The following is a 21,546-nucleotide window of genomic DNA, read 5'->3' on the forward strand; positions in this document are numbered from 1 at the left end:
CAACTCCCATAAAGTAAGGGGACATTTGAAAATAATAATGCAAAAGGTTAGTAATATTTTGGACAACCGACCAAAACTTTATAAGGTAATATATATGCGCATGCATATAACTATTTCACAAACTCATTTATCCTGACATCATTCCCCATACCAAATCTTGTTTGATATTTGGTTAGTTTTATCAGATATTTTTTTGTCAGATTAACTAAATAAATCAGTTGCCTTAACAAAAAAAAAAATAATAAATCAGTTGAGTTACAAGATTTTTACTTGTCTTTGTGATTACTCTTTATTTTACACCCCAGTTAATTTGATATTTTAATCTTTTGTTATTGTTTTAGAATCGTTGTTATTAGTAGTTTTGATTAATATCGGACTTATTTAGACGTAATTGGAAAATAACATTGGCACCAAATTGGCAATTTCCAACTATAACTTGTCTTGTCTTAGTATCTGCCTGGGATTATTACTTTACTAGCTAGCATCTATTTTTACAGATAAATTTCTATGATCAGTATTTATACTTCAGAATCTCAGATGGATACACGCACACAGCAAAATACTTAACTAGCTATTTATACAGATAAATTTCCATGATAAGTATTTATGATTCAGATGGATATGTAGATAGTACATTTACTAAAATAATAATTAAAACTATGATGAATGTGTCTGAAAAAAATGAAATATAAATATATTAATGAAAAAGTGTCAAAACGAGATATATCTTTAAAGGTAATAAAGAAATTGTTTGTTTTTTGGGGTCTTTTGTATCATACATATTTTCCTCATTTTTCAGAAGTAATAATTCAAACGAATAACAATTTTTACAATTTTCCATACATAATTGATTAATTGTTTTATACCAACATGCATGTTTGAATCCGAATAATGACGCAACTACGATAATGTGATTTTCCAATCGTATGGTAAAATCGTATTTTACATTTATTCATTTAATGATTCCACGAAATTAGTAACAAATACGCATGGAGTGATAAAATATATTTTTGTCTTATAAAGCATGTAAAACCATATTTTTTACGATCTTAATCAGTATAGAAAATTATGCTAACACATCCCACACGTGTGAGTAAAGCCTTATTTATTCCATGCGTACAGTTCTCTAGTAGTCACCTCCATTATCAGCATACGTATACTCATATAAGCCGCCTTCAAATGGCTTCCTCTTCGTCTCACCTAAACCACCACCAACTTCCGAACATCCACGATGGAGCCACGGCGGCGCCTCCGCCAACTCCGTCATTTACACATCCCAACACAACCGCTAAATCGGAGACAGCAGCAGATGCTCTCTTCCACCTCTTCCACCGTCTCCCTCCGAATCTTTCACTCCCCACCCGCCGCTCCTCCGTCGTCGCATCTCTGCCGACGGTATCTTTCCCCGCCGGAAGCTGTGACGATCTCATATCCGCCGCTACTGAGTTCGGCTATTTCAACCTCGCTAGTAATGATGACTCGGATACAATCATCCCTTCTGGACTCGCTGAAGCGGCCGAGTCTGACTCGCTCGCGCTCTTAGAGCTCAGTGAAGAGGAAAAGGAATCGTCGTTTCCAAAAAACTGGCCGCTTGGCTACGAAACCGAATCTGAAACGCCGTCGTTTTGCCTAGACGCCGATTGTTCGACCGAGTCGAGCGAATTAAAGCTGAGTTCGCTGCGCGAGTTCACTCGGAGTCTCGAGAAAGTTGGACTGAAAACGGTAGAGATGCTGGCGAGGGCACTCGGGTTGGAGAACCCGTTTGGAAACGACTCGACCCGGTTTAGTACCCTGATGTGGCTTAACCAAGGTGTTCCCGATGATAAACCGGCGATAACCAACGGGTTTTATCCGTTTGTTGTCTGTTTACAGTATCAGATAAGGGAACAGAAGTATTGGTTGCTGTCCGAGTCTGGTTGGGTGTCCGTATCACCCCGAGTTAACTCGGTTCTTGTGACGCTCGGTGACATTGCTCAGGTTAGTGATCTTCTTAGCTTTAATAATTATCGCATTTATCGTCTTTGTGACGGCGTTTTCTCGTTGCTTCGAATTATTTTCTTGGAAAATGTCATACATGTCCTTTTCGAGATAGATGCTTTTTTTTTTCCACGCATTGATTTAAAAAGAAACAAAAAGACAGCAGAAATTTGGATATTTCCGATGATTATTGTTGATAACAACAAAAATTGTAGAGCAGGAGCGGGCAAATTTTATATGGTAATCTGTTTCCATTTGAGACAGATTTTTAATGGTATTGGGAAAGAAAATTTTAATATGGAAATTTTAATTATAAACACATTCTTATATTGCATTAGTGATTGTCCTATAGAGTTAACACTTTCTTTTCTTATAAACACACAATTACGAAATTCCTTACTGTTAAAATGAAACAAAAAAAAGGAGTTATTACTTCTAGGTTAACTATAAAACTCAATGTATAATTTTATATGTCGATAGTTGGTGACTCAACCGGTTCAACCCATGAAACGTTTAGGAAAAGACATATTTTACCAAGTTTTGAGTTCGAACACCGCGTAAATTTTTTGTAATTTGTTGTGATTCCGATCCCATAAGACTATGAGTCCTAAGGTCCGAAGCTTTTTTATAATATATATCGTGTAGGTAGTTTTAACTTTAATCCTCTACAAAACGATTTCATATTTTTTTTTTTAGGTTTGGAGAAGTGGAAAGCTCAAAAGAGTGAGATATCGACCGGTTGTGTGCTCGGGACAACTTGATGGTGCAAGAAAGAGTGTAACAATGACATTGATGCTTACACTTCGCATGGACAGTATGGTTTCACCTTTGAAAGATATCAGTGACGTCGACAAAGAAGAAGAGTATGCAGAGAAGCATGATGAAGAGGGTAGGGTATTTCGGTCTTTTTGTTTTGAGGATTACGCATGGAGAGTGTACCATGAACGTCTCTTCTTCAAGGATCCACTTGACAGATACAAAATCAAGACTTAGACAGATTTTGACAACTTATGTTGAATTTGCTTGTTTCCTTGATTGCATTGGTATTTAAGGTCGAGTCTTTTTGTTAGTTTCAAATTTCAATAAATTCGTCTGAATTTTGTTTTTTAGATTTGCGTCGGATATTAACATTTTTGCATTGGGATGTTTTGGGTTATTTTTCCTTCAATTCAGTTCGGAGTATGTTCCGTTTTGATAGTTACTTCGATAATAAAAGATATTTAAACTACCGCTCTACAACGAATTTATTCATTATGTAAACCAGTTGAATTAATACAAACGGTGTACTACCACAATTCAAAATCCAACTCTTTTTGGTTAAAACCAATATTACTCGATCATATCCAAGTCAAGTCCATGATTTTATATAGAATAATCTCTCAATATACTGAGTCATCTGATCATGCGAGAAACAAGGCTTACTTTATGTTTATTAAACATGAGTCTTTTGGAACTATATCGGCTTGTTGTGATTCAAAAACAAGAAAAATCTCTCTAAAAACTGGTTGGCAGAGTGATAAGTTGCAATGCAATGAAGAACTTGGAGACCTGGTCAAGGTAATCTTGAAACTGAGACTTGTCATATGAAGTGTCTCATATGTCTGTAATTAATTAGTATGTTGTAACGAATAGTTTGTTCTGTTAATGACCTTGTCTTGAAGCTATACGTACATCAAAGCTAGAGCTACTCCAAAAGGTCATGTATATTCACAAAAAAAAATGTTTACAGATCCATACTTTTTTTAGAATTATGGTTGTTAGTAAAGTTGAAATTGATGATAGATTAATTACAAGAGTTGTCAACAAATTGGGAAAGACCCTCGTAATCCCAAATATAGCATCGATAATTATGTCTATTTGACTGCCAATTTTGGATTAAGAACCCTAGACATGAAGCTAGATACTTTGGCAGATACTTTTCTTTAGCTCAACAAAAACACAGAACCTTGATGATATTTGATCATTGGCATTATGTTTATGGTTTTACGAGAACAAATTGCTCAAGGTACATAACTTCTCTACGAATATATCTGGAATGGGTGTTCTAACAAACAAATATAGGATTAAGTGGACTATTTCGAAATCATAAAACCAAGGCTAAAGATTACATATTCTAATGTACATATATTTGTTTTTTTGTTCATAGTTGTGTAATATATTCGGCCATTGGTCATTTGCTCAAAATAACGCTTAAGATTCCCAAAGCTTTCGTGATAAAACCCGACCCATTATTGATTGGCTCGGACCAAACTCGACCCGACCCAATCCGACCCGTTAATTTGCGAAAAAACACATCGTACAGCTCAGGCACTTGTAGCACGTCGTCTCATTTGGTTCTCCCCTTATATTCGACGAGTGACTCCGATTGGATCGCTGTTCGTCATTTCTCACTACCAAAGAAAAGAAAAAAAAAAGAAAGTTATCTATCTCCTTCATCACCTTTCTCGTTCACTAGCCTCAGATCTGGCAGCGATTTCAAATCTTCTTCAGTTTCTATCGCATCGCTCCTCTCTCTCCTGGCCGTTGACGGCCCCGTCCCGGCCGTGGATCTGATTCTAGCCCCGGATTCTCTTGCTGCGATCTGAGGTCAAACATGGCGGCAGCAAACGCCCCCATCACGATGAAGGAGGTCCTGACGGTGAGTTCTTCATCTTCCTCCTCAATTTTTGAAAGATATGTAAATCTCATGGAATCGAGCTAAATTTTCGACGATTAAGATGTTTCTGTAGTTGCAGTCTCTGATTTCTAACGATTTGGTTCTGCTCAGACTGTTATATGATTGATTCCAGTCTCCTACTGTTTTGAATTCTGCTCGATCGTTGCGGTATCAGTCATTTTTTTCCGGATTAATAGTTTGTGTAATGCATGTCTCTGATCAGATTTCCCTACATACGCTCAGATCTGTGTAACCTGATTACACCAAGCCCGAATTTCAATTCTTATGTAGTCCAATGTGCTGATTTACTCGGATCTCGTAACTAAGTTAATGAAACTATGCGATTTTATTCTTTTTCCAGCTTCCGAGCATTGGGATCAATCAGCAATTCATCACGTTTACAAATGTTACTATGGAGTCTGACAAGTACATATGTGTACGAGAGACGGCGCCGCAGAACAGCGTTGTTATTATAGATATGAATATGCCGATGCAGCCTCTAAGGAGACCCATAACTGCAGATTCTGCCCTTATGAACCCAAACTCGAGGATCCTTGCCTTAAAAGGTATTCGACTGTTTCCTTCTATTACTAAATCGTGCTTGATTCTTATCAGTTATATTACCTAGAAATGTTTCCTTTCGAAGTTTTCTTAAACTATCATGGATAAATCCTATTTTTTGTGTTAACATATGATATCTACTACCGATAGGATGCTTTAATTATTTTTATTCTTCTCAACTTTAAGTAATATCCCTATATTGGATAATATATTATAAACCCTCGTGATTCATAAGTTTAAATAAGTGCGTCATTTCATAGAAAACCTATTATATTCAATCAGTGTGGAAACTACACTCATATGTTTCGGTCCTATGCTTTTGTTCTGGTGAGATAGTATGTTCAATGCAGACATCAGTGGAGTTCATGAGTTATATTTCTCGTGGTTGAGTTGTCTGTCAAGCCTAGTATAGTTCAATTAGGTTTGTAGTGGATATTTCCTTACATTGGCTATTACTTATTTCTTCCTTTTTTGCTCACTTTTTTCTTTAATTTGCATATAGCTCAAGTTCCAGGAACTACTCAGGATCACCTACAGATATTTAACATCGAAGCAAAAGCAAAGTTAAAATCACATCAGATGCCTGAGCAGGTGAGTATTGAAACAAAACCTTTGTAACTCGATTATCTTTCATGTTGTACGCTTTATTCAGACTCTGATTTTTCTGGCCTGAATTTAATTTTCGGATATCAACCACCCATGTTTTATAGGTTGCTTTTTGGAAATGGATTACACCAAAGATGTTGGGGCTGGTCACACAAACTTCGGTGTATCATTGGTCGATTGAAGGTTTTATATCTTTAGCTTACTGTCATCTTCTTCATATCATGATTTGTTGTTTCTCATTTTGCTCCGATATTTTCAGGTGATTCTGAGCCAGTTAAGATGTTTGATAGAACAGCCAATTTGGCAAACAATCAAATTATAAATTATAAGTGCTCTCCTAATGAGAAGTGGTTGGTATTGATTGGAATTGCTCCTGGATCTCCTGAGGTAGGTTTACTGCACCACATATTAGGTTGAATGAAGACATCATAACGGTAGTCATTGGACATATTCTTGACTGAATCCTTTCAATTTCACGTTCTGTAGAGACCACAATTGGTAAAAGGGAATATGCAGCTTTTCTCTGTGGACCAACAGCGGAGCCAGGCCCTTGAAGCACATGCTGCTTCATTTGCTCAGTTTAAGGTAAACTATCTGCTTCTTTTGTGATTTCGTTCCGTGGTCTGATCTTGAACTGTAGTATGACAAGCAACATTATTGAATGTAGGTCCCCGGGAATGAGAATCCTTCTATTCTTATATCCTTTGCAAGCAAGAGCTTTAATGCTGGGCAGATAACATCAAAATTGCATGTCATTGAGCTTGGTGCCCAACCAGGTTTGCATCCTCAACAGCTCTATATGCTCTTTGGTTATTTGGCGTCTTTGGTTACATTTTTAGTTGGTAATCATCTATTCATCTTATGTCTAAAGGTGGGCACATTTTTCCTTTTTTGGCAGGAAAACCATCATTTACAAAGAAGCAGGCAGATCTCTTTTTCCCCCCAGATTTTGCTGATGATTTTCCTGTAGCCATGCAGGTTCGTAGTTGCATTAGAAGTTCAATTAACTTCAGTCAGTTTCTGGGGAAAATTTCATGACACTTTTTTTTTATCCGACAGGTCTCTCACAAATTTAACTTGATATATGTCATCACCAAGCTTGGCCTGTTGTTCGTATACGATTTAGAGACGGCTTCTGCTATCTACAGAAATCGGATAAGTCCAGACCCAATTTTCTTGACTTCTGAAGCTTCCTCAGTTGGGGGTTTCTATGCCATTAATAGGCGAGGACAAGTTCTTTTGGCTACAGTAAATGAGGCTACGATAATACCTTTTATTAGTGGTCAAGTATGTTAACTTTTTATTCTTTCTGTTTTTTAAAATATAATCTATCCATTATGACTTGCTAAGAACTCAATGCTTTGATAATGCAGTTGAACAATTTGGAACTTGCTGTCAATCTTGCTAAAAGAGGAAACCTCCCTGGTGCAGAAAATCTGGTATGTGATGTTTACCTTGAATCAGATGTGTGGATCTGTAATCTTGCTGACGTAATTATAGTTGACGAATGCCAGCGTGACGGAAAGAGTCATTCGTTGATATGATATGAAGTTTCTCATATTCACTTCGGATTGCAGGTTGTCCAGCGGTTCCAGGAGTTATTTGCTCAAACAAAGTACAAGGAGGCTGCTGAGCTTGCTGCTGAATCCCCTCAGGGAATTCTAAGGACACCTGATACAGTGGCTAAATTCCAGGTATTTATTCCCTATTCAACCTAGTAATCCTCTGTGAACATGTTATCTACTACTAGATGTAGGTAACAGCAATCTAAAACTACATCATCACACAGACTATGCAATTTTGCAGAGTGTTCCTGTACAAGCAGGGCAAACTCCTCCATTGTTACAGTATTTTGGGACCCTTTTGACTAGAGGGAAGCTCAATGTATATGAGTCTCTGGAACTATCTCGGCTTGTTGTGAATCAAAACAAGAAAAACCTCTTGGAAAACTGGTTGGCAGAGGATAAGTTAGAATGCAGTGAAGAACTTGGAGACCTTGTAAAGGTAATCTTAAAGTTGACCATTGTCTTTTAAAATGTTTCATATGTCTCCTTTAGCATGTTGTAGTGACGATCTTTTCTGTTTCAGACTGTGGATAATGACCTTGCTCTGAAAATATACATCAAAGCTCGAGCTACTCCAAAAGTTGTAGCAGCTTTTGCAGAGCGAAGGGAGTTTGACAAAATACTGATTTACTCAAAGCAGGTAGACAATAAGTTTTTTAGTTTCTCCCTCCCTGTTATGATTATCCGAAGTTAATTGTCTTCAAGAAGTAACATTGTTTCAAATTGTGACTTTAGGTTGGCTACACACCTGACTACATGTTTCTTCTGCAAACCATACTCCGTACGGATCCTCAGGTTAGTGTGGTGCTTTTTATACTTGCAACATATTAAACTGCGGAAGGACTGGTTGACTGGATGCTTGCTGCGTAATCACAAGAAGTGCCATGAATCAATTAACTTATTAATTTAATTTAACCTGATGTTGTTTATTATGCAGGGAGCAGTAAATTTTGCTTTAATGATGTCCCAAATGGAAGGAGGTTGCCCAGTTGACTACAACACCATCACTGATCTGTTCCTTCAGGTAGGTGAACAAGTATGAAATACAACATTACATGGGAGTTATTATGTGCTCATTTACTCATTTGTGCATATACAGAGAAATCTGATCCGTGAAGCGACTGCTTTCCTTCTAGATGTTCTGAAGCCAAATTTACCTGAGCATGCTTTTCTTCAGACGAAGGTTGAAAAGAGTTGCCACTTTTTATCTGTCTGCGCTTTCCCTATATATCTTCCTTTCTCAGACCTTTTAGTTCACTTTCCACTCAGGTTCTGGAGATCAATTTAGTAACATTTCCTAACGTGGCTGATGCAATTTTAGCAAATGGGATGTTCAGCCACTATGACCGCCCTCGTGTTGCTCAGCTTTGTGAAAAAGCTGGACTTTATATCCAATCTTTAAAGGTTATTCCCCAATGTTTCCTTTGTGTTGGCCTAGTTGAAGTATTATTTTTTTTTATCTCTAACTTCTTTGCTTTTGCTTTGTGCAGCATTACTCAGAGTTACCTGATATTAAACGTGTAATTGTGAACACACACGCTATTGAGCCACAGGTAATACCTCTAAACTAAAATTTGGTTGCTAAACTCCTGGATGGCCGAGTTGTTGAATAACTCTCTGCTTAATATGCAGGCTCTTGTCGAGTTTTTCGGTACTCTTTCTAGCGAGTGGGCTATGGAGTGCATGAAAGATCTTCTGCTGGTCAACCTGAGAGGCAACCTTCAGATAATCGTTCAGGTAAGTGCTGTGTTGTGGTATGATGTGAATTTTATTGTCTCATGTGACACTGACGTATCCATACCATTGCAGGCTTGCAAGGAGTACTGTGAGCAACTTGGTGTTGATTCATGCATTAAACTCTTTGAGCAGTTCAAGTCATTCGAAGGGCTATACTTTTTCCTAGGTTCATATTTGAGTATGAGGTGATTTATCAAGAATCTTCTGTCATTCCTGGAAAGAAGCACAATCCTCGTGTTTGTATTCTGATGATATACAATGTTTTTCCCCTGTGCAATAGTGAGGATCCTGAGATTCATTTCAAGTACATTGAAGCAGCTGCCAAGACTGGTCAAATAAAGGAGGTTGAGCGTGTGACTAGAGAGTCTAACTTTTATGATGCTGAAAAGACGAAAAACTTTTTGATGGAAGCTAAGCTTCCTGATGCCCGACCTTTGATAAATGTCTGCGACCGTTTCGGCTTTGTGCCTGATCTTACTCATTACCTGTACACAAACAACATGCTTCGTTACATTGAAGGTTACGTTCAGAAGGTATGGGGTTTCTTGAGACTACTGTTAATGCGTAAAAGTTTGGCATTTTTTTGCATTAAATAATTATAATGCGATTCCTTTTGCAGGTGAACCCTGGGAATGCTCCCTTAGTGGTGGGACAGTTGCTTGATGACGAATGCCCTGAAGATTTTATAAAAGGCCTCATTCTCTCTGTTCGTTCATTGCTTCCTGTTGAACCCCTTGTTGAGGAATGTGAGAAGAGGTATGAATCCTTTTTAGTGGTTTCCATTCATGAGTATGCCTCTTTGTCTTAATGCTCTAACATGTATATATCTTTTCAGAAATCGACTTCGTCTCCTCACTCAATTCTTGGAGCATCTAGTTAGTGAGGGAAGCCAAGATGTGCATGTCCATAATGCCTTGGGTAAAATTATCATAGACAGTAACAACAACCCTGAGCATTTCCTGACCACCAACCCTTACTACGACTCCAAGGTTGTGGGTAAGTACTGTGAGAAACGTGATCCCACCCTGGCTGTTGTGGCATATAGAAGAGGACAATGTGATGAGGAACTCATCAATGTCACCAACAAGAACTCTTTGTTCAAGTTACAAGCCAGGTATTTGATTATTGCTCACCAAATTTCTTACTTATTCCACAGCGGTTACTCTGTAGTTTGCTTATGCATGTTTTTCCAACTGCAGGTACGTAGTGGAGAGGATGGATGGTGACCTCTGGGAGAAGGTTCTTACGGAAGAAAATGAATATAGAAGACAACTTATTGACCAAGTTGTGTCTACTGCTTTACCCGAAAGCAAGAGCCCAGAGCAAGTTTCTGCAGCTGTTAAAGCATTCATGACTGCTGATCTGCCGCATGAGCTCATTGAGCTTCTTGAAAAGATTGTGCTTCAAAATTCTGCCTTCAGTGGAAACTTCAACCTGCAAAATCTGCTTATACTGACGGCTATCAAGGCAGATCCGTCTAGAGTTATGGATTACATTAACAGGCTTGATAATTTTGATGGTCCGGCTGTTGGAGAAGTGGCGGTTGATGCCCAGCTGTATGAGGAAGCATTTGCGATTTTCAAGAAGTTTAACTTAAATGTTCAGGCTGTCAACGTATTGTTGGATAACGTCAGAAGCATTGAGCGTGCTGTTGAGTTTGCTTTCCGAGTCGAAGAAGATGCAGTGTGGAGCCAAGTCGCTAAGGCTCAACTCAGGGATGGACTAGTCAGTGATGCAATCGAGTCCTTTATCCGAGCTGATGATGCCACTCAATTCCTGGAGGTCATCCGTGCCTCTGAAGATACGAATGTCTATGATGACTTGGTCAGATACCTGTTGATGGTTAGACAGAAGGTGAAGGAACCCAAGGTTGATAGTGAGCTCATCTATGCTTATGCAAAGATTGAAAGGTTGGGTGAGATTGAAGAATTTATTCTAATGCCAAACGTTGCTAACCTACAAAATGTCGGTGATCGCCTGTATGACGAAGCGCTGTATGAGGCTGCAAAAATAATTTATGCGTTTATATCGAATTGGGCCAAGTTAGCCGTCACACTTGTGAAGTTGCAACAGTTCCAAGGTGCTGTTGATGCTGCAAGGAAAGCAAACAGTGCAAAGACATGGAAGGAAGTCTGCTTTGCTTGTGTTGATGCAGAGGAATTCCGGTTGGCTCAAATATGTGGACTTAACATTATCATACAGGTGAGTAAATACATAATCTTGGTGAAAGTTTATCTTCGGTTTTTGCATGATATTATTATCCCACGTTTAATCTTTTTGTGGTCTAATAGGTGGATGATTTGGAAGAAGTCAGCGAGTACTACCAGAACAGAGGATGCTTCAACGAATTAATCTCACTTATGGAGAGTGGACTTGGTCTGGAACGGGCTCACATGGGGATCTTCACGGAGTTGGGTGTACTATACGCCAGATATCGTTATGAGAAGCTTATGGAACACATCAAGTTGTTCTCGACTCGCCTCAATATTCCCAAGCTTATACGGGCCTGTGATGAACAACAGCACTGGCAGGAACTTACCTATCTTTACATTCAATATGATGAGTTTGATAATGCTGCAACCACTGTCATGAACCATTCTCCTGAAGCATGGGAACACATGCAATTCAAAGACATTGTCGCCAAGGTTGCGAATGTCGAGCTTTACTACAAGGCCGTTCACTTCTACTTACAAGAGCACCCTGATATAATCAATGATCTTCTCAATGTGCTTGCCCTGCGGTTAGATCACACGCGTGTCGTTGATATTATGCGCAAGGTTAGAGGCTGACCATTGGTTTTATTTTCCCCTTAAAATTTATCTGCTGTGGCTTAACAATCGATTTCATATGATTTCAATTTGTTTCTGAACTCAGGCTGGTCACTTGCGCCTTATCAAGCCATACATGGTTGCAGTTCAGAGCAACAATGTCTCTGCTGTAAATGAAGCTCTGAATGAGATATACGTAGAAGAAGAAGACTATGACAGGTTGCGTGAGTCTATCGATTTGCATGACAGTTTTGACCAGATAGGCCTCGCTCAGAAGGTAAGAGCTTAAGTCTATGTAACGAGTACACGTTTGATCGCTTCCCTTGCATCAGAATTAATAAAATCTTCACGTGAATGGTGCAAACAGATTGAAAAACACGAGCTTGTAGAAATGAGACGTGTGGCTGCGTATATCTACAAGAAAGCTGGTAGATGGAAGCAATCAATTGCTTTGTCAAAGAAAGATAACATGTACAAGGACTGTATGGAAACTGCTTCACAATCGGGTGACCATGACCTTGCAGAACAACTTCTGGTTTACTTCATTGAACAGGTATAGATGTCTTTCATTCACAATTACATAAAAAGGCATCAAATTTACGTCAAATTTTGATATTAAGAATCCCATTTTTTGTTGTGTGTGTGTGTGTGTGTCGCGTTTATTGATTTTACAGGGGAAAAAGGAATGCTTTGCCACATGTCTATTTGTCTGTTATGACTTAATCAGACCAGATGTTGCTCTAGAACTTGCTTGGATCAACAATATGATCGACTTTGCCTTCCCGTATCTCCTCCAGGTGATTTATCCTCCAAATCCCTCAAACGAGATAGGAACCATATATATGAGTTAATCACTCTTTTTTGTTTTTGCAGTTTATCCGAGAATACTCTGGCAAAGTGGATGAACTAATAAAGGACAAGATAGAGGCACAAAAAGAAGTGAAGGCCAAAGAGCAAGAAGAGAAGGAGGTCATGTCCCAACAGGTACTACTACTTACAGAGCTGCTGCACTCAGACATCATATCCATCCCTAGAAAATAAATCGGGAAAAAAACACTTATGCCCTTTGTTTTAAACTATCAAAACAGAACATGTACGCCCAATTATTGCCACTGGCTCTACCTGCCCCACCGATGCCAGGAATGGGAGGAGGAGGTCCTCCAGGGATGGGAGGAGGTTATGGTCCGCCACCACCGATGGGCGGAATGCCTCCAATGCCACCATTTGGAATGCCTCCTATGGGCGGCTACTAAGACACCCATTGGAAACTATCCGTTCAAAAGTAGTATTCCAAAGACTCCTCATGGCTGCTCATAGTCTCGCGCATTCTCACAGGAATGGTATTCGTCTACTACAGTGTGGAATCTGACCTGAACTCGTCCCGAATGCTTCCTTTGTTTGATTTTATAGGTATGTGTGGATAATAAAGGTACTTTCTTTGTTTTGTAATATTCTTTGGGGTGTTTAGGCGAGAGTCATTTTTGGTTGAAGGCCATTTTACTATTTTTCTTTGGATGGGAGAGAGGTGACTCCTTTATAGTCTTTGAGTTGTTTGTTACTGTCTTTTAGCTTATTCTTTTGACTTAAATTTCGACATTTTAAACCCTTTTTGAATTCTATGGATTTTTTTTACTTTTTTACATACTTCCTCTTTTTGTTGGTTTGGCTTTTGAAAGAAGTTTGATAATATTTTTGTTAGATGAATCAATCAGTTTCACTTATCAGATGAATTCAGAAACGCAACTCCATTACTAAAAATAAATTATAAAGAAAAAATATATGTTCTAACACTATGAGCACGCAATCAAGCATATCCACTATGTAAGTGCTCTTTTCAAATAGTTGTCCTGTATGTGACAAATAATGCAAAGACTCTCGTACATAGCTGCTACTATTCCCGGTCTGTCTATGTGTTCGTAGATGAATATGTCGATCATTCGACCAAAAAAAAAAAAAAAAGAATATGTCGATCACTAGATCGTGCAAGTGCAACACTTCTACTTCCCCTCATCTAAATAAAATAAAGAAATAAAATAATGTTTAATTATCGATTATTTATGTAGATATACTTTTTGCTTTTGATTAACGTAATTGTCGTATAATCAGCACATATTATGACAACATGTGTGACTTCGCATACATTCTGATTAATTTGGTAAGCATATACTATGTCATATGAACCATTCGTAATGCCATCGATGGGCGAGCTACTAAGACTCAGTTCATTTCCCTTATTTTTCCATATACTATGTCATATGAACCATTCTTCGTTATTTTTTATTTGAAAAATACGGACGTATAATACTGTAGTTGTTGAAATGAATTGTTTTACTCACCCACTTATTCTCTTCATGGGGAAAGATATAAATACGTCAATGCAATGAAGAGGAAACACGCCGGTTTTCATTTCCCTTATTTTTCTAAATCGTTGCAACACTCTTCTATCTCTTAGCTTAATTTTTCAAAAGCAGTCATTGTAAAGAGAGCGGTTTTTTTTTATCAAATAAGTAGGTATGAAATTTCAACTCACTTGCCAAATACAAAAACACATTTCTCTCACCAAAAATTCTCTCTAGTTAAGTTTCAAACTTTCAATATATTTTGAACAACAAAATTCAACCCGCGAAATAATCTCCAGCAATCAGCTAATTTATGGTTTCGCCCTTTCTTCAGGTAAAATACACAACTCGTCCCTTTGATTTACTTTTCAAACTGAGACAACACACTGCACCCCTATAGCTAAATCCGAAGCAATCAGTTTATATCAGAGGTCCCAGGCCGATTCAAACTTACGAAAATTGTTCAACATTCGGAGCAAAAAATATATGAGAGAAGAGTAATGTAGAAGAAACCCATGCGAATTTTTCCGTGTGTTAAACATAATTCTTAATAGAAAGCATAATAATGTCTACTAATTTCGTCCAACAAAACATTCAAATTATAACTCGAAAGAGTTTGATTCTAAAAGCGAAGAAACATAAAACCAGGCTTGTTCGCAAAACTACTTGGATCGCTGTCTCATCTTTCGTCTCTTCCTCTTTAATCTCCTCATACGCTTCTTCTTCCACTGATACAAGAACCATACACACCAATTAAAATCTTACCCAATGTTTCTCCGATTCTTACGACTTTTAGAACCAATAAAGAAATTGAAACCCACTACTCACCTTCGCCCTCATGGTGAGATCACAGAAGATTAAACCTTCACTGAGTTCACTCCGAATCTATGCAGCCTCAGGAAATTAGCGGCCGACAAAACAAAAAGTTCTTTGCCGCTATCACCAGATTGCTTCTTTATACTACAGCCATATAAAACCTAGAGAGTCGTTTGATTTGGGCCGAGCTATGCCCAATAAAGCCCACATTAAAGCCTTTGTAACTTGTAACCAGTAAACTTACTTCTTCTTTTTCCAAGCCAACTTGTAACCAGTAGTAAATTTGATAGTGTTAATTATTTTTTTGGAATTTTTGAGTATTATTAACTCAGATTTGTTTTGTCAGCTCAGTTTTAAATATCTACAAGAACTTTGGTCAACAAAGTACAACTAAATTAGTCTAAAATAATAAATATCTACGGAAGAAGTTATAAAAAACCTCACAATCATTGATATAGACAGCAAGGAACAAATTTACATTAAAAAAACAATTTCTTTAAGAAAAACTATAACCTTCCCTGTGTGCATAAAATATCTTTAGTCCTCAATGACAAAAACAAACTGACAATATTTTTAATCACTATCACTCTGATCCACTCAAAACGCCGTCGTTTTTCAGTCTCATTGCCTAGGCAACAACGTGGACGAGTCGACTCGGATGGAGACTCGGCAGAGCGGACAAGTCGACTCGGTCTTAAGCCACCGATCGACGCATTCGCAGTGGTAACAATGACGACACGGAGGAAGCACTTTCATCTTCTCTCCTTCTTCGAAACCACCGAGACATATACAACACTCCCTCTCCACCTCCTCCTCCGTCGCTTCTCTCCGGCAAAGCATCACCGGTAAGCTCCGAATCACGGCCTGCTCAAGCCCTCCGCTAACGCAAAGCGTGAGTGGAGGAGATGGCGCATGGATGTTGATGGGGTCGCGTACGTGGCAGCTCCGGTGGATGTAGAGAGTGAGTAAGGCCAAGAAAAGGACGACGGAGAATATAGCCATGGCGAAGAAGATTGTCCGGCCGTGGATTTGGAAGTTTCGGTCTTCGTATTGGTTCTCGTGCCAGTACAAAAGCATCGAGGCTTTTGGAGACGGTGATGATGACGTCATTTCCCGGTTGGCGATTGATGGTATATCGTGGTGTTTCTCGTTGATTGTATAGTTAAACGCATAATGTGTATGTATATATATATATATAGAGTTAATTTTAGTCACGTCATTGTATGGATTGATATTATAATGAGAATAGTAGTACTCTTAATTACTAGCATTAAGAGCTTTCACGAGTAGTACAAGTAAGAGTCAAGTTTGGATAAAAAAAATGGGCTTTAAAATTGTTTTAATTATTCTCAAAGTGCTTTGGGAACTATATTAATTAAGGACTACGCTTTAGGCAGCATGCACGTTTGCGTTTTCTCAACATACAAATGGTAGCAAGTACTATAGCAACAAAGATATTGGTTAGCTAGGCTTTTATTACCATGCTAAAAAAGATATAGGAGTATAATTTTATACTCGTAATTTGAAAACAAAGGAAAAAAGAATAATATACTCGTTTAATTTAAATAAGTCAATACGAAAGAGTAATTAATAGTTATGTAAACTAAGCTAAGAACAAAAATTGTATTTGAACAAATTTTAGAAATCAGTTAAGTAAATTTCTCTAGTATTTTACTAAAATGATTAGAATTGGTTCTATAGTAAAACAAAAGGTGACGCTTCTCCACGGCTAAAACTTGAGTACATATTTGAAACAAGTTCAACTACGCGTAGTGGGGAATGTAGGGTGTGATTGAAGATTGCTTTAACACTTGCAAACTAAATTGCTTTAAACGTTTCAACTCACATCGATCAAGTATGCAAATCGTGATTTATCTTTCACATTTTGTCCTTGTTATATTACGATTATATGGTAAAGATTTTTTGATTTTTTTATGTGGACTTACCTTAGTTTGGAAAAGCCTCAAGTCAATCTACAGATCTTTGCTATACATTGGCTCTTCAGCAGCCAACACTTCAATTGGCAAAAGGAAAAGAGACTCACCTTTCTACAAAGCTGCAAGAGGACTCCGGCGAGATTTTACGTAGTTACACGACCAAAAAAAAAACAGTGATTAGGCCATTGAGTGGCATCGTTAATTGGTGAGACAGCAAAAGGACATATAGAAAAGACACGGCACGAAACATATGATATATAGTCTTAAGACCTAACACGTTTGGGATTGCTCTCTTACCTAACAATTAGCCTACACATCACCTTTTCTTAATTACATCCCACCATTTTTCACTTCCAAATTCTCCTACTCCAATTTAATACAGCCCATAATTATATGATTTTCAGCTACAGGAATGCACAAAATATATAAAAAATGTTATTATTCTATAAGACTATAACGACTGTTGTATTAAAAAAAAAAAAAGCAAAAATAGTAGAAAAAATGGTTATAGGCAGCAGACAACACAAACGAAACTCAAAACCGTCATTACCGATCATTAGCCTGTGAGTTTAATGTAATTAATGAAATCATTTGCCATTGGGAACGCATTAAACGAAGCTTGTCAAATGCCCGTACTAGTGGGACCCAGTTAGGACAAAACCGGGTTCGAGTGAGATTAGTTCGGTCGGTTTGCGGAGAAAAAGAGAGGAAAATAAAAAAGAAGAAGAAGAGGATAATCGCCGTTGCTGACGTCACCGCCGGTAATCAATCAATCTCCTCCCCCACCCATTAACCGTTTTTCTCTATTACTTTACCAACAAATCCGATTTCTCTGCCTCCTCCACAGATTCTTATCCTCCTCCTCCCTCAAAATGGAGACGACGCCGGAGACTCAGTCGAAGCCCCAGTCCCAGAGCGGGTCTCACCGTCTGCCGGCGGGACGAGAGGACTGGTGGAGCGAGGACGCGACGGCGACTTTGATCGAGGCCTGGGGAGAACGCTACGTCCATCTCAACCGTGGAAATCTCCGGCAGAACGATTGGAAAGAAGTCGCCGACGCCGTCAATTCGAGCCACGGGAATGGCCGGCCAAAGACCGACGTCCAGTGTAAGAACCGGATCGACACCTTGAAGAAGAAGTACAAAACGGAGAAAGCCAAACCCTCTTCGTCCTGGTGCTTCTTCGATAGGCTCGATTTCCTAATCGGTCCCGTTGTCAAGAAATCTTCCGGCGCCGGCGTGGTCAAACCGGCGTTGATGAACCCTAATTTGCATCCCACCGGATCTAAATCGACTGGAAGCTCTCTTGACGACGACGATGATGACGATGATGACGACGTGGGTGATTGGGGGTTTGTGGTGAGGAAGCATCGTCGAGTGGAAGATGTAGATCCGAGTGAAGGGTCGTCTTGTAGGGATCTAGCGAGAGCGATTCTCAAGTTAGGAGAAGTCTACGAGAGAATCGAAGGTACGAAGCAGCAGATGATGATTGAATTGGAGAAGCAGAGAATGGAAGTTGCCAAGGAGCTTGAGTTACAACGAATGAACATGTTGATGGAGATGCAAATGGAGCTTGAGAAGTCCAAGCTTGGGAAACGCAGAGCTGGTTCAGGTAAAAATATAAACTTTCTTTGGTCTCTGCTTAGCAATTGTGTATATGGTAAAGTTTTCATTTTTATGCGGTTTTGAAGATTGAAAGTTCGTCCATTGTATGATCTAGTTGAGCTTATGTTCCTTTTCACTTTGTTGATGTGAAACCATTTATTCAAAATAAAACTTTAGGCAGCTACTCTTGATTTTGTTTCTAAGTTTGTTGGTATATTTATTCATCGTGTGATGATGAGTCTACTGAAACTTGAACTGGTACCATTGTTGTTGTACAGGTAAGAAGTTGTAGGATTAGCCTCTGTGGTGAAGCAACGAGCAATGGTTGGATCTAAAAGCTCATCGAAATTGGAGAAGCTGTTATTATTCTTAATCCCTAGGTTTCAAGTTATAGCAATGCTTTTTTTATTTTCCTCTTCTTTTTTTTTTCCTTTATCTCCTCTAGTGTTGTAGGGTACATTAATAGCAATGCAGATTGGTGAAAGAACTCCTGTAGTATCTGACATATCAAGATGTACTTTTGTGAAGTATTAATGTATGATGGTTTGTGTATCAACTCAACGCCTGCAGTTCCAATGAGCGCTCATATCTCTTTTTATGATCTGCTATTAGTCTTTTGCTTAATCAGCTTTCAAGGAATGCCTACAGACGTAACACAGATGCGTAAAGGGGGTTATGCGCAGAACCCATTTATCAGAGTCATTCATGGATCTTGCATAATTCACTTTCGGAACCGATCAAACCCACCAAGCCAAGCTATTGATTTGGCTGCTTGCTTATGTGGCTTTGCAGCAATCTGGAATCTCCAGGACAAGACTCTTGTGACCTGATGGACACGAGGTGACACATGAGGCTGTATTATTGGAGCCTCAAAAGCAAAATCACAGAAGCATATCTATCAATGCTTGATGTTTGGTAGAATTGGGGGCTGACATAAGCATGTGATCTCCTATTCAGACCTGACTTACAAATAGCTCTGCATCTAAAAAAAAACACCTCACTTTACTCGCGATGTCCTACCGCTTGGTCCAAAACTGGTAAGGACTCTGACCTTCCATGGCTCATCATGTACCTTAGTTTTCTCATTTTGCATAAGTTGGTTAGTTTTGAAGTTAATCTGAAAAGGATGAAGTAAGCATGTGATTTTTGCATATTCGAATTCTTACATTAGCGACTTTTAGATTGCGAAGACGACTTAAAAGCAAGTGCAAATACATCAGTTAAAGAGATAAGGCCTATACAAAAGGAGGCTGTCCAAGATCATACAAGTAAGCATCAAGACTAGAACCATCAAGCAACATCAAGTCACTATATGGTACAAGATCGAGAAAAGCAGCGAGCTCAGGGGAATCATCCAGAGGGGGCACGTGGTTGTTGGCCCCAGAATGGGCAAGTAGTCGAGTGCGAGCAACGGCTAGATCATGTTGAAGCTCGAGCATCTTCTTCTGCAGAGAAGCAATTGCTCCAATGCAACCATAAACAGGGTCCTTGAGACGAACCTCAGCCTCATAAGCCAACGAGTTGACGGTTTCTTGTCTCTGTTCATCAGGAACCTCACTGAGAAGCTTACTTACGTTGCTGGCGCCAAAAACTTTGTGGACTTTGGCGAAAGTTATGGGGTCACTTGAGCGGAAATAAGGAGCGAAAATGCAAGTGGGTGTGCATCTTCTCTTCAAGAGCTTGCAAGCTGCACAAGATGAGCTTGATCGTGGCTCATGCCCTCTCATCTCAAACCACGTTTTTTTTTTTTTTTTTTTTTTTTGATTTTGGTTGGTAAATGTTGGGCTCTCGTTTTTTCCAAGTTTTATCTCATGCTTCCTACATATATATATTATTAGACTCTTTATGATTTTGTTGTGAAGAAGAGTGTTTTTGTAGGTGATAGAGAAGGGGACACAATGGGACATGGCATGGGCCTATTCATCATTTGTGTTGGCTTGAGCTTTTCTTTACTAATTACATGATTGGTCGTGGGTTCGAATCCAATAGGTCATAAATTATAATCATATACTGGTTTATCTTTGAGATTATTATGTTGAAAAATCAAAGGATAGCGTACGAGAGAGAGAGAGAGAGTGAAAGTAACCAATAAGTTGTTTGTCTCCTTTTTGAGATTGTGGACATTGGGAAAAAAACAAAAACAGAAGAAACAAGACTTAGATTAGATGTAAAAAGTCAATCAAGGAAAGTATGAAATAAATATCACATTGCTCGAAATCCAAGTGATTTACTTACAAAGTGGGGTGATGCTTAAAACCAAACTGAATTGAGCATATATATTTTTCTTTTTGGTTTTTGTTTGAGACTATACATAATATATACTACATATTCAAGCAAAATAAATCACAGGTTGCCAATAGAAAATGGAGTGTGGAAATGGAGAAGACAAGACATTTGACAAGATAAGTGAGAGAATGAGAAGCCCACCACCACCGACCCCTTCACTATCCCTTTCCCTTCTCTTCCTCTTCTACTCATCATTCATTATGGTTGAGAATATACCAAAAACAAGAAAAATCAATCCTAAAACAAAACTAAACTTTTTTTAATTGTTAACTCCAACATTCAAAAATCCTAACAATCTTGAAATCTTTCAACCTTCGTAAATGAGTAGAATATACAAACAAGTAAAATTTTTATTTTATCAGATTGCTAATCTCAACAAAACAAATGTCACTTGCCTAACAATCATTTCGCATATTAAACATTGAAATAATGGTTTCCATTTCCATTCAACTCTTGATTATAATAATCTCATAGGTTTTCTTATCTGTCCTTGTAGTCTTCACAAAGCCGTAGCATCTAATCAAGTCCCTCTCCTAAGCCACAACCACAAGGTAGTCTTTCTACCAAAGTTCTTCACGTCCAACGAGGAGAATACAAGTCTTTTTTTTTGTTATATAGTAAACTTACATATTTTGGTTACTTTAATTACAAGAAATTTCAAAAAGTTGTTTGTCCAACTCTATTTAACGGCTTT

At 38.5% G+C, this 21,546-nt stretch overlaps 5 protein-coding genes and 1 long non-coding RNA gene across 6 annotated transcripts; 3 read left to right on the plus strand and 3 right to left on the minus strand.

The window, feature by feature from the left end:
• Nucleotides 1–1,067: 1,067 nt before the first annotated feature.
• LOC18023476 (1-aminocyclopropane-1-carboxylate oxidase 1) lies at nt 1,068–3,123 on the plus strand. Its single transcript, XM_006407406.2, has 2 exons — nt 1,068–1,977; nt 2,674–3,123. The coding sequence occupies exons 1-2, from the start codon at nt 1,069–1,071 to the stop codon at nt 2,968–2,970; spliced, it is 1,206 nt and encodes a 401-aa protein (XP_006407469.2). The 5' UTR covers nt 1,068; the 3' UTR covers nt 2,971–3,123.
• A 1,179-nt stretch (nt 3,124–4,302) lies between these two features.
• On the plus strand, nt 4,303–13,514 carry LOC18023477 (clathrin heavy chain 1). Its single transcript, XM_006407407.2, has 30 exons — nt 4,303–4,615; nt 4,995–5,199; nt 5,697–5,785; nt 5,905–5,983; nt 6,060–6,187; nt 6,287–6,385; nt 6,468–6,576; nt 6,699–6,778; nt 6,860–7,087; nt 7,174–7,239; nt 7,378–7,494; nt 7,607–7,804; nt 7,889–8,005; nt 8,101–8,160; nt 8,303–8,389; nt 8,465–8,548; nt 8,635–8,769; nt 8,856–8,918; nt 8,998–9,102; nt 9,175–9,287; nt 9,383–9,635; nt 9,722–9,858; nt 9,938–10,216; nt 10,302–11,304; nt 11,394–11,879; nt 11,977–12,147; nt 12,238–12,423; nt 12,545–12,667; nt 12,744–12,854; nt 12,959–13,514. Exons 1-30 carry the CDS (start codon nt 4,571–4,573, stop codon nt 13,121–13,123), a joined length of 5,121 nt encoding a protein of 1,706 aa, XP_006407470.1. The 5' UTR covers nt 4,303–4,570; the 3' UTR covers nt 13,124–13,514.
• Nucleotides 13,515–14,707: 1,193 nt separating this feature from the next.
• Nucleotides 14,708–15,151, minus strand: LOC112089015. The gene is made up of 2 exons (XR_002900823.1): nt 15,038–15,151; nt 14,708–14,937 (listed from the first exon to the last, which is right to left on the minus strand). It is a non-coding gene; the product is annotated as an uncharacterized LOC112089015 (long non-coding RNA).
• A 318-nt stretch (nt 15,152–15,469) lies between these two features.
• On the minus strand, nt 15,470–16,276 carry LOC18023388 (RING-H2 finger protein ATL66). The gene has a single exon (XM_006407408.2). It carries the CDS (start codon nt 16,133–16,135, stop codon nt 15,647–15,649), a length of 489 nt encoding a protein of 162 aa, XP_006407471.1. The 5' UTR covers nt 16,136–16,276; the 3' UTR covers nt 15,470–15,646.
• Nucleotides 16,277–17,600: 1,324 nt separating this feature from the next.
• On the plus strand, nt 17,601–19,184 carry LOC18023389 (trihelix transcription factor ASIL2). Its single transcript, XM_006407409.2, has 3 exons — nt 17,601–17,723; nt 17,810–18,573; nt 18,845–19,184. The coding sequence occupies exons 2-3, from the start codon at nt 17,835–17,837 to the stop codon at nt 18,856–18,858; spliced, it is 753 nt and encodes a 250-aa protein (XP_006407472.1). The 5' UTR covers nt 17,601–17,723; nt 17,810–17,834; the 3' UTR covers nt 18,859–19,184.
• A 509-nt stretch (nt 19,185–19,693) lies between these two features.
• LOC18023390 (LOB domain-containing protein 21) lies at nt 19,694–20,361 on the minus strand. Its single transcript, XM_006407410.2, has one exon. The coding sequence runs from the start codon at nt 20,291–20,293 to the stop codon at nt 19,802–19,804; it is 492 nt and encodes a 163-aa protein (XP_006407473.1). The 5' UTR covers nt 20,294–20,361; the 3' UTR covers nt 19,694–19,801.
• Between the last annotated feature and the right edge of the window lie 1,185 nt (nt 20,362–21,546).

Source organism: Eutrema salsugineum, unplaced genomic scaffold (assembly GCF_000478725.1).
Source record: "Eutrema salsugineum unplaced genomic scaffold, Eutsalg1_0 scaffold_13, whole genome shotgun sequence".
Classification (NCBI taxonomy): domain Eukaryota; kingdom Viridiplantae; phylum Streptophyta; class Magnoliopsida; order Brassicales; family Brassicaceae; genus Eutrema; species Eutrema salsugineum.